Source organism: Theropithecus gelada, chromosome 12 (assembly GCF_003255815.1).
Source record: "Theropithecus gelada isolate Dixy chromosome 12, Tgel_1.0, whole genome shotgun sequence".
NCBI lineage: Eukaryota > Metazoa > Chordata > Mammalia > Primates > Cercopithecidae > Theropithecus > Theropithecus gelada.
This window is the reverse complement of record NC_037680.1, coordinates 16,014,948-16,026,422: the sequence shown is the minus strand read 5'-3', so window position 1 is coordinate 16,026,422 and position 11,475 is coordinate 16,014,948. Positions and strand designations below refer to the sequence as shown.

At 40.4% G+C, this 11,475-nt stretch overlaps 1 protein-coding gene across 3 annotated transcripts; it reads left to right on the top strand.

Moving 5' to 3' along the window:
* The first annotated feature begins 6,969 nt into the window (after positions 1-6,969).
* LOC112635925 (pyruvate kinase PKM-like) lies at positions 6,970-9,302 on the top strand. 3 transcript variants are annotated; one of them, XM_025404036.1, is made up of 2 exons: positions 6,970-8,730; positions 9,042-9,290. In XM_025404036.1, exon 1 carries the CDS (start codon positions 7,065-7,067, stop codon positions 8,658-8,660), a length of 1,596 nt encoding a protein of 531 aa, XP_025259821.1. In that variant the 5' UTR covers positions 6,970-7,064; the 3' UTR covers positions 8,661-8,730; positions 9,042-9,290. The 3 variants fall into 3 exon arrangements, with proteins under 3 accessions (XP_025259821.1, XP_025259822.1, XP_025259824.1); XM_025404037.1 differs by having other exon boundaries at positions 6,981-7,100; positions 7,139-9,302; XM_025404039.1 differs by having other exon boundaries at positions 7,065-7,235; positions 7,458-9,302.
* Positions 9,303-11,475: the final 2,173 nt, after the last annotated feature.

Sequence of the window (11,475 nt, the reverse complement as noted above, 5' to 3'; positions counted from 1 at the left end):
TGTTAGCTTCATCAGCAATCACTGTTACAACTTTTTCTTCCTCTTCCGATATATAGCTAATTATATACAATCTTACTATAGAATTTATTATGTTATTGCAATCTGATTATTAAATAAACTAGATTTCATGAGATGAAAGCAGAAAACATAGCTACTCACTTTATCCACTAACTTTTAAATTCCCACACTCAGAGGTTAGTTTCAGAAGATCATAGAATTTGCCATTGTGTTCAGGTACTGAGTATCTCACCTTCAAGTAATAAAAAAAGCATTATCTGACACTGTTTTATGGACACATAGACTAATAAAACAGAAAATGGATCAGAAACAGACATTTCTATGTATAGTCACCTGATTTTTGACAAAAGTCCTACTACAATTTAATGTGTAGAATGGCCTTTTCAATAAAAGGTGCTTCATCAACTGGGTATCTATGAGGAAAAATTTATTTTTACCCCTTCTCCTACCTCATAAAAAAGCAAGTTTGTGATTTGCAAAAATCACATCAACTATATCTGAGACCTTGGTGAGAAATGTAAAATAATGTAGCCTCTTAAAAGAGAACATAGGACATTATTTTTGTAATGTTGGGATAGGCAACGATTTTCCAAACTGTACACAATTGTAACTAACTGTAATTGATAAATTAAATTTTCATAAAATTAATTTCTGCTTATCAAAACACACCATTTAGAGAGTGAAAAGCTCAGCCACACTCTGGGAAAAATTTATATATAAAACTAAGGATTTGTATCCTGAATATATAAAAAGAAGATACTCAATAAAAATGGTCAAAGTGGTCAAAAGACTAGAACAGGAACTTCACACACACAGACAGACAGACACACACACACACACACACACACAGAGTCAATACGACATCATTACTTATTGGGGAAATGCAATGAGACACCACTACACAATGACTCAAACTTAAAAGACTATTCAATGTAAAATTTAATAAGTGAGGAAATGCAGCAACTAGAACTCTCGTACACTGCTGACTACAGTATAAAATTTTACATACACTTAGGAAACTTGTTTAGCAGAATCTACTTGTTTCAGTGTTCACTGGTGGTCAGGTTGTGCTGCAGGATAGACTATCACATGAGTGTGGTCAAATGTGGTCAAGGTTAACAGGCAAAGAAGTGCCACCCAGCGGCGAGACCAGTGCATGATTTGAGGTCACTGAGAGCAGACAAGCTGCTTAGCAGGCTCAAATGATACAGTGTTTACTCACACCAAAATGAGAGAGAGAGTGTTTACAAGATCCAGTCCCTTGAAATGTGCCAGTCCGCCATAGACAGCAGATCCACTCCAAAGCCAAGGAGGGCAGTATGGCTGCAGGCATCCCACTTCATGCTGCAGTAGAAGGCCGCCCCCCAACACCCACCCTTCCCATTCCCTCCCCCAACTGTGGGATCTGAAATACGAAAAGCTGGGGACAACCAATGATACATTCACTTAATCAGAACAAAGGAGTGCACACACTGAGTTGGAGGCAGGGAAAGATAGACCCACACAAGGTGACAAGCCCAGTTCAAGGTGCAAGGACTCTATCTCTTGATAAGGAAGTGTTCCAGGCCCAAGCCCATTCTTATGTAGCTGAGTGGGGGTGAGTATGAGACTGCCTTTCCCTATATTACCAGTGTTTAATGTGGTCTTCTGTGACCCAGCAAGTCCGCTCTTATGCACTTTACCTGTGAGAAACACATGTACAAATATGTTCATAGTAGTTTAACCCCTAATAGTCAAAGCCTGAAAACAAACCTTCCATCACTAGTGGAATGGATAAACCAGTGGTGATACGTTCCCACCACAGGAATCTATACAGCAGTAAAAACACACTGCTGACCACCCAACCCTCAGTGTGACACTCACAGACATAATGAAGGGGGAAAGAAGCCAGACACAAAAGATTTCATAATGGATAATTCCGTTTATGGAGAGTTCAAGAAGAGTCAGCCATCTAAAGTGATAGAAGTCAGGATATTGTTTGTTTCCTGAGAAGTTCTGGCTAGGGTTTACATGGGTAGAGATAAGAAAAAAAGTCATCCAGCTGTACATTTAGAATTATTGACTTATGCATTGCATGTTTGCAAAAAAGAAAAAAGTGCAGCCTAGTCTAAAATAACTTCATTTCCAGCTCCCCGTCCCACTCCCAGGCTTGATGTGAGGTTCTCCAGGCTTGCAGAGGGGTAGGGAGGAGCACGTGCACTTTTCTTCTTTCTTCCTTTATTCCAGCCTTACCTGCTTTCTAGCTGACCTTCAGGTCAGGCACAGCAGTGAAAGAGGATTTGAAGAAAAGGCCAGATGTTTCTGGACTGGGGCTTGTGTGACAAATTCTGAAATTCTGCCCCTTTAATCCTTGAGTGGTGACTGTGTACTGGACAGCCTCCCACAGCACTGAGCCTTTGCAGGAGCAGAGACCTCCAGGGCGGACTCTTCCCGGCGGTGTGGTGCCCCTGCCCAGGCGGCTCTCAGTCACCTTACCCGGAGCCAGCTCTCTGGGGCCAAGTCTCTTAAGATGACTACAGTTATCCCAACATGGCACAAGTATACATATGTAACAAACCTGCACGTTATGCACATGTACCCTAGAACTTAAAGTATAATAATATAAAAAAAAACCTAAAAAAAAATAAAAAATACAAAATAAAAAAAAAGATGACTACAGTTCTGCTACCTCTCATGCGCTAAACTCTTCCTACACGAAAATCCCGCTACTTCTGTCTCTATAGAATTATGAACTCTTCTTATCATGTCGTTCTGCCTGCGCTCCATCACACAAAACACTTCAGCTTCTTTCACAGAGAGGACTCCTGTCAACAAGAGTCACGCCCTGTTCCTGACTCCTCAACTCCAGGGCTTCTGGTTTTGTTTTGTTTTGTTTTTGAGACAAAGTCTTGCTCTGTCGCCCAGGCTGGAATGCAGTGGCTCGATCTCAGCTCACTGCAAGCTCCGCCTCCCGGGTTCACGCCATTCTCCTGCCTCAGCCTCCCAAGTAGCTGGGAATACAGGTGCCCACCACCACACCCAGCTTATTTTTTTTATTTTTTGTATTTTTAGTAGAGTCGGGTTTTCACCGTGTTAGCCAGGATGGCCTCGATCTCCTGACCTTGTGATCCACCCACCTCGGCCTCCCAAAGTGCTGGGATTACAGGCATGAGCCACCGCGTGGCCCCAGCTTCTGTTCATTAAGCCATTCTTTGGATGCGCTTTCACTCTTCTTGAGGTAATGGGGGAGCAGGGGTCCAAGGAAAGGGGAAGAGCACAATTTGCCCACAATTCTCTTCAAGGAAAACCCCACCAATTTCATTTTCTCAATATCCTGGCCTCCTCTTTGCAGATGCTCTTGTTTGGAGGTGGCTATAGGTTAAGGTTTGCAGAATCAGCTCCAAGACCACCCTGACTGGGAAGTCAGATGAGATGGTCTGTCCTCTTCAACTAATGCCCATTGTCCTTACTGTGGAGTATCAAAAGAATAATGTACATCACTGGAGAAAATGCACTTAACATCCTGTTATAAAACATAAAACGTATTTTTATTTATTTTTTCACATGACTACTTTTCTCTCTACGCCCTACTTTATTCACACATGGAGAACAGACTGAGATGCATGTATTTGCATCCTAAGTGCTCAGATCTGATATGGACTGATTGCTGGAAAACAATTCTTGAGAGTTTATATTCATTTAGGAACAACACACCAGTTTTCTAAACTTATTCTAATTTAGACATGTATAAAAGTACAACAGCAATGCATCTGTATCTGTCAGAATAAGCTAGCTTATGCTACAATTGTATATAAAACAATAGCCTCAGTGACTTAAAATACAAAAGCCTCATTTCTCATGCATGCTACGTGTGCATTGCAATGGAGTTTTGTGCATCATAATGACTCAGGGATCCAGGCTGACTGAGGGTCCATCTCCACCCGTTTCCATGACCACAAACACAGGTGGAAAGGGAGGGAAATGTGAAGGACATCCTGGTTTTACAAGATTTTGCTCAGGAGACACATGTCAATTTCCCTCACAGTTAATTGATCAAAGCAAGTTGAAAGGAGAAGATAGATATGCATGAGGTAGAGAATTCTAATCCTTTCCTAAAGAGATAATGAATATTGCTCCCAAATATTTTCCCCAAAGCTAGGAGAAGAGGCTTCAAATTCAACAAATCAAGCTGAAAGCCTATACTCTTAATCCTATCAATCTATCTGAAACATGCTGTGTAATTACAATACACAACTATATATGCTATCTCTGAACACATGCAAACATATACATACACAAATACATAAATAGATGCATATTCCTTTTTAGAGTATTACAAAATGTAAAACCTTTTCTAGATTTCTGTCCACATCTAGACCCCCCTTTTGTCCCAATATTACAAACTTGGTGCTTGTACTTTCAATCTGCACATTTTCATAATAAACGTATTAATAAAAATATATTGTGCTTCATATTTAAATAAAATGATATTTTGTCACTTGCTTCTTTTACTCCACATTACATTTTTGAATTAACTACAGATCTTGTTAATTCTTCATAAGTTTAATTGACATTATTTTATAGTCACACTGCAAAGACACTGGATCATATACTTGATTTATCAAGAGTCCATGAGTCAAAGACTTTTTTATTCTGCTTTAAAATTTCATTTCTTAAAAAAAATTAGGAAGTCTCGACAAATGCCAAAGCAAATGTGTTCTGTGGCTTCTTTCAGTTTTGTCAATGATAGAATCAGGAAGAGAGACTTTCAGTCAGAGCAGGAGGGCACCAAGTTAGGTTACAAAGTTGATGCACAATTATTTATTCTAATCCTGAAAAAAGTTCAAAAGCTCTGCATATCACAAAAACCCCAGCAACTAGAAGATACTGCATATTGCAATATGTCCCAATACATGGCTTCAAAGACTAGAAACCAGTGTACTCGTAAGTTATCAGATATCTTCTGGATGTTCTAGATGATATAACTAGCTGCTATGGTTTGGATGTATGCCCTTTGCCTCATGTTTCACTTGGATCCCCAGTGTTGGAGGTGGTGTCTATTGAGAAGTGTCTGGGTCATAGGAGCAGATCTCTCGTGAATAGACCAATGCCCTCCCTCAGTGTGAATGAGTTCCCACTCTTAATTTCTGCAAGAGCTGGTTGTTGAAAGAGCTGGGCACCTCCCCCTCGCCCTCTTGCCTCCTCTCTCGTCAGGTAATCTCTGTGCTGGCTGATGCCTTTCGCCATGAGTGGAAGCAGCCTAAGACCTTCACCAGATGCAGATGCCCGATCTTGAACTTTCCCACCGTAAGAAGAGTGAACCAAATAGGTCTTTTTTCCTTAGACATTACCCAGCCCCAGGTATTCTTTTGTATCAGTATTAAACGGACTAAGGCAATAGCGATGCCAATTCTGTAAACAAGAATGTCAAGGGTTCAAAAACACAATATAGTTTTCACTACTTCAATACAACTTTGAGTCTGAAATAGTCACTAGTACTTACACATAGCACTAGTACAAAGCATTTCTGTTTGAAATATATTATCAAAATAAACTTTCAAAGACACAGTCAAAAATAAACTCCTATAATCATACAATAAAATTTTGGGAGACTACTGTAACTATTTTGAGATTTATATTTTCTTTTTAAAATCAGAAGTAAAAGTTTTCTTCCTTAAGCAGAAACATTTAGTTTTTGGAAACATATTGAGATTTGACCCCTTTAAATTTCCTATTTTTATAATCTGATTTTAATTTGTTGCTGTCACACATGTTAAACAATATATTTTATGCTGGAGTCAAAATTCGTCGGATTTCTCTGAATCCAAAGGCTTTAAGAGAATTTCCAAAGGTTTTAATTTCCAAAGGCTTCCAAAGGTTTTAAGAGATTTTGTAATTAGACAGGGGCTATATAGAATGTTGTAATTTACTCTTATAGGTAGATCAGTGATTATTACATTTCATAGTATGTATTAAGAAAACAATCAGTTTAATTAACACAAACATATACATTTCTTGGAAATACTGATTTTTTCTCAGCTAAACAATTTGGTAAGGGATCTTCTTTCTTGTTAAGAAGAAAATGTATGGAGAGAAATTCTACTTTCAGTAATTTCTACCTCTTTCATCTAGTCTTGTATTTAAACACTGAAGAAAGTTCAGAGATGATGTATGCATAGGCCCTGATTGCATGTACTCCTTTTGTAATTGGTTATAAATTTGATTTTCATGTGATTAGCCGAGAAAATGTTCTATTTATGGACAAGATTTTAACAGCTGTGAATAGTACTTCATCAAATCTAAGACACCGTCAAATTACCACTCTTCCCTCTTTTATCCTCCTCCTTCCAAATTTTTTCTTAGAGAAGTAACAGCACGTTTATGAAAAGCTTTTGTTTTCTTCCAATATTGCATAATATTGACTGGGTCAAGTTATATGTTCTATGTTATTTTTACGCTCACATTTTAAATGTTTATTTTTATATTGTTTTACATCAAGAATGAATTTAATATTTAATCAAACACTATTTTGGCCTCTATTCATAACGTCAAATTTTTTTCATCTGATTTACTGATATGATGAAAAATATAGTGACTTAATATTGAATTATTCTTTAAGTTCTCGAGTAACCTCTGCCTGACCCTATTTTATGCTCTTTTTTAAATTTACTAAATTGAATTTTTAATAGTTACAGTTTTTCATTTTGTTTTTCAATCATAATTTATTTTTAATGTTTCTTTTTGTTAACATGAACTTCTCAAACGGAATTTTAAGCTGTTTTTAATATTTTTATTTATTTACTTGTTTTTATGTCCTGGAAGAGTTTAAATAGCCTAGAATCTGTTGCTTCAATATTTAAATGTACTCTTGGTTAGAGCATTCTGGGTCTTGTGCAGCTCAGAGAAATAAATTTTTATGTCTTTCATCAAATAATAGAGACATTTAAAGTTATATTGTTCTGAATAAAATTTGGCTATGGCACAGCAGCTGCACGTCCCTGGGATCCACATCTCTTCCAGTTTGCAGCGTAGCCCGAGTCGGTCAGCGCCGGAGGACCTCAGCAGCCATGTCGAAGCCCCATAGTGAAGCCGAGACTGCCTTCATTCAGACCCAGCAGCTGCATGCAGCCATGGCTGACACATTCCTGGAGCACATGTGCTGCCTGGACATTGACTCACCACCCACCACAGCCCGGAACACTGGCATCATCTGTACCATTGGCCCAGCTTCCCGATCAGTGGAGACGTTGAAGGAGATGATTAAGTCTGGAATGAATGTGGCTCGTCTGAATTTCTCTCATGAAACTCATGAGTACCACGCGGAGACCATCAAGAATGTGCGCACAGCCACGGAAGGCTTTGCTTCTGACCCCATCCTCTACAGGCCCGTTGCTGTGGCTCTGGACACTAAAGGACCTGAGATCCGAACTGGGCTCATCAAGGGCAGTGGCACTGCAGAGGTGGAGCTGAAGAAGGGAGCCACTCTCAAAATCACGCTGGATAACGCCTACATGGAAAAGTGTGATGAGAACATCCTGTGGCTGGACTACAAGAACATCTGCAAAGTGGTGGAAGTGGGCAGCAAGATCTACGTGGATGATGGACTTATTTCTCTTCAGGTGAAGCAGAAAGCTGCTGACTTCCTGGTGACGGAGGTGGAAAATGGTGGCTCCTTGGGCAGCAAGAAGGGTGTGAACCTTCCTGGGGCTGCTGTGGACTTGCCTGCTGTGTCGGAAAAGGACATCCAGGATCTGAAGTTTGGGGTGGAGCAGGATGTCGATATGGTGTTTGCGTCGTTCATCCTCAAGGCAGCTGATGTCCATGAAGTTAGGAAGGTCCTGGGAGAGAAGGGAAAGAACATCAAGATAATCAGCAAAATCGAGAATCATGAGGGGGTTCGGAGGTTTGATGAAATCCTGGAGGCCAGTGATGGGATCATGGTGGCTCGTGGTGATCTAGGCATTGAGATTCCTGCGGAGAAGGTCTTCCTTGCTCAGAAGATGATGATTGGGCGGTGCAACCGAGCTGGGAAGCCTGTCATCTGTGCTACTCAGATGCTGGAGAGCATGATCAAGAAGCCCCGCCCCACCTGGGCTGAAGGCAGTGATGTGGCCAATGCAATTCTGGATGGAGCCGACTGCATCATGCTGTCTGGAGAAACAGCCAAAGGGGACTATCCTCTGGAGGCTGTGCGCATGCAGCACCTGATTGCCCGTGAAGCAGAGGCCGCCATCTGCCACTTGCAATTATTTGAGGAACTCCGCCGCCTGGAGCCCATTACCAGCGACCCCACAGAAGCCACCGCCGTGGGTGCCGTGGAGGCCTCCTTCAAGTGCTGCAGTGGGGCCATAATCGTCCCCACCAAGTCTGGCAGGTCTGCTCATCAGGTGGCCAGATACCGCCCACATGCCCCCATCATTGCTGTGACCCGGAATCCCCAGACAGTTCGTCAGGCCCACCTGTACTGTGGCATCTTCCCTGTGCTGTGCAAGGACCCAGTCCAGGAGGCCTGGGCTGAGGACGTGGACCTCCAGGTGAACTTTGCCATGAATGTTGGCAAGGCCCAAGGCTTCTTCAAGAAGGGAGATGTGGTCATCGTGCTGACCGGATGGCGCCCTGGCTCCGGCTTCACCAACACCATGCGTGTTGTTCCTGTGCCGTGATGAACCTGAGAGCCCTTCCTCCAGCCCCTGTCCCACTCCCTTCCCCCAACCCATCCATTAGGCCAGCAACGCTTGCAGAACTCACTCTGGGCTGTAATGTGGCACTGGCGGGCTGGGACACCAGGGAAGAAGATTAGTGCCTTGCTGAAACATGGCTGTGTTTGCAGCCTGCTCTAGTGGGACAGCCCAGAGCCTGGCTGCCCATCATGTGGCCCCACCCAATCAAGGGAAGAAGGAGGAATGCTGGACTGGAGGCCCCTGGAGCCAGATGGCAAGAGGGTGACAGCTTCCTTTCCTGTGTATACTCCGTCCAGTTCCTTGAGAAAAAATGGATGCCCAGAGGACTCCCAACCCTGGCCTGGGGTCAGGAAACAGCTAGAGAGTTAGGGGCCTTAGGGCACAGGGCTCTTGTTCCCTTGAAGCTGACTCTGGCCCTGGCCCTTACTTGCTTCCCCAGCCCCCTGGGCCTCCCTAGTTCGCACCTGTCCACGCCCTCCACTCAGCTGTCCTGCAGCAAACACTCCACCCTCCACCTTCCATTTTCCCCCGCTACTGCAGACTACTGCAGCGCCTCCAGGCCTGTTGCTATAGAGCCTACCTGTATGTCAATAAACAACAGCTGAAGCAAAAAAAAAAAAAAAAGGCTATTTACAAGTTTTGGAAAAAATGATTCTTTGACTGTTTCATTTTTAGAGTAATATGCCATTGCAGCTCTTATTTCTTACTTGATGTGTTGAAATTTTTAAAAATATTTTACTCAAATATTTTGGAGCTAAAATGTTCTTGATTTTTTATTTTTCTATTTTTGTTCTCTCTCAATTTATTCCAATGTGGCCTGGGAACATTGGCACTAAAATTTCATGACCGATTTTTCTGTATGGTTTAGTATGTCAATTTGTATAAAAGCTCCATTAGAAAAGAATATTTGTACATCTTTTATAAGATTTCACATAAGATGTATGTTACTGATTATATTATTTAAATATGCTATATCCATGTTTTCCTTTGGTTTAAACTGTTTGCAAATGACTTAAGAATGTGTGTTAAAATAATTTCCTAAAAATTTCATTTTATTTTACGTATTGCAATGTTATGTTATTATATGGTTAAGGGTTTACAAACAATACAATTATCCATGGAAAACTTCATATCAACTTTATTGTTTGGCCTTAAGTTCTCTTCATCATACATTAATATCATTGTTCCTTTGCTCTATTAATGCGTGTAGGTGTCCATGCCTCCTCCTCCACACCAGCCCATAAAATCAGAGGATCGATTAATTGCTTTAAATAATATGTAAAATGAAACACTTGCATGGATGTCCGTAGGATATTTTCCTCACTACAGGCAGAGCTTTACTATAATAATGAGATGTTTGATTGTGAATAAAGAATCAGATAAAAGGAGGTAATTGGATGAGAAGACACTTAACAGTATTTTGTTAAGAGAGGCAACATAAGTTTTATATCGAATGAGTAAAAAAGAAAGAATATTTAATGTTCTAGGCTTTATAGTCTGAAGTTCTCTTTTTTAATACTTTGCATTTAATTTTCTCTTTTGTGTTAAAGATTTGAGTCATATCAATAACATGCTATAAGTTTCTGACCCCGAAACAAAACAGACACTTGAGATGGGCTGCAAACCTTATTCTTTATGAAAACTGATGGCCTGAACTGCAAATCTTCTATTTCCATTAGCCATGGCTGCTTTAACACTTGCTCCAACCTGTGTAATTTATGTTCTTTTTCTTGGAATACAGACTTTTCTTTAGATTTATTTTATTAGGTTTGTGCGAAAGTAATTGTGGTTTTGCCACTGAAAGTAATGGCAAAACTACAATTACTTTTTCACCAACCTAATAATTATTATTATTTTATAATTATTCTAAAACAGATTATAGCTACACATAATACAAGTTTCTTATTTTGAAAGACACAAATTTCTTATGTTTATGGCTATAACATGGTTTCCATCAGATTGGTCTGAGTCTTTATTCAAATACTTGCATCCCAGAAAATAATGAATTGAAATCAATTAGATTTAGATTTAGATCAATTACATTGCTACGATGCCAGATGACAAGTCCATTTGTTTTGCGATCCGTAAAAGATAAGACTTGGTTAGGGGAAGTGTTTGCACTGTGCTGAAGTTATATTATTCATGTTGGTTGTTACAAACCAGGTTAGCTGGAGTGCTGCTTTATTTCTGTAAGACTTCGGATGGCAGTGGCTGACCCTCTGCCACCCACCAAATATACACACATAGAATCCTTTATTCCACAGTAAGTGCAAGCTAGAAATGAGTACCCTGGATGACATTATGTGTACTAGCACATAAATACTACTCTAAGAAGAACTGAAAAGACTAATGTTTACTTCTCATCTACTGCCCTTGTGCCCAACACCTTCCTTCTGAACTTGACATTGGTGCTAGATTCTGCCAGATATTTATCAGACTTTGACTTTGCCCTTGATGTCCTAGCCTACCTCTCATTCTGATCTCACTTATCCTATATCTTGCAAAGATTCCATAAAATTTCTGGCATGTAACCAGCACTCCTCCTCAATTTCCAATGTGGTATAAATATTTTGCTATGGATTTCAGGGAGTTGGAAAGGTGGTGAGGAAAGAGGTTAAATGTGCAAGTTCAACTCATCCTGTAATATTGACATATGTCATTTAGTTAATTTAGACTATTTAATTAACCATATTAATCTTTCAATGAATTGGCAATGTAATCATTAAGTGTATGGGCCTAAGACAAAGGCAAACAGACTTACTAATAACTTTCTACATCATCTTGTACAAGACAATCA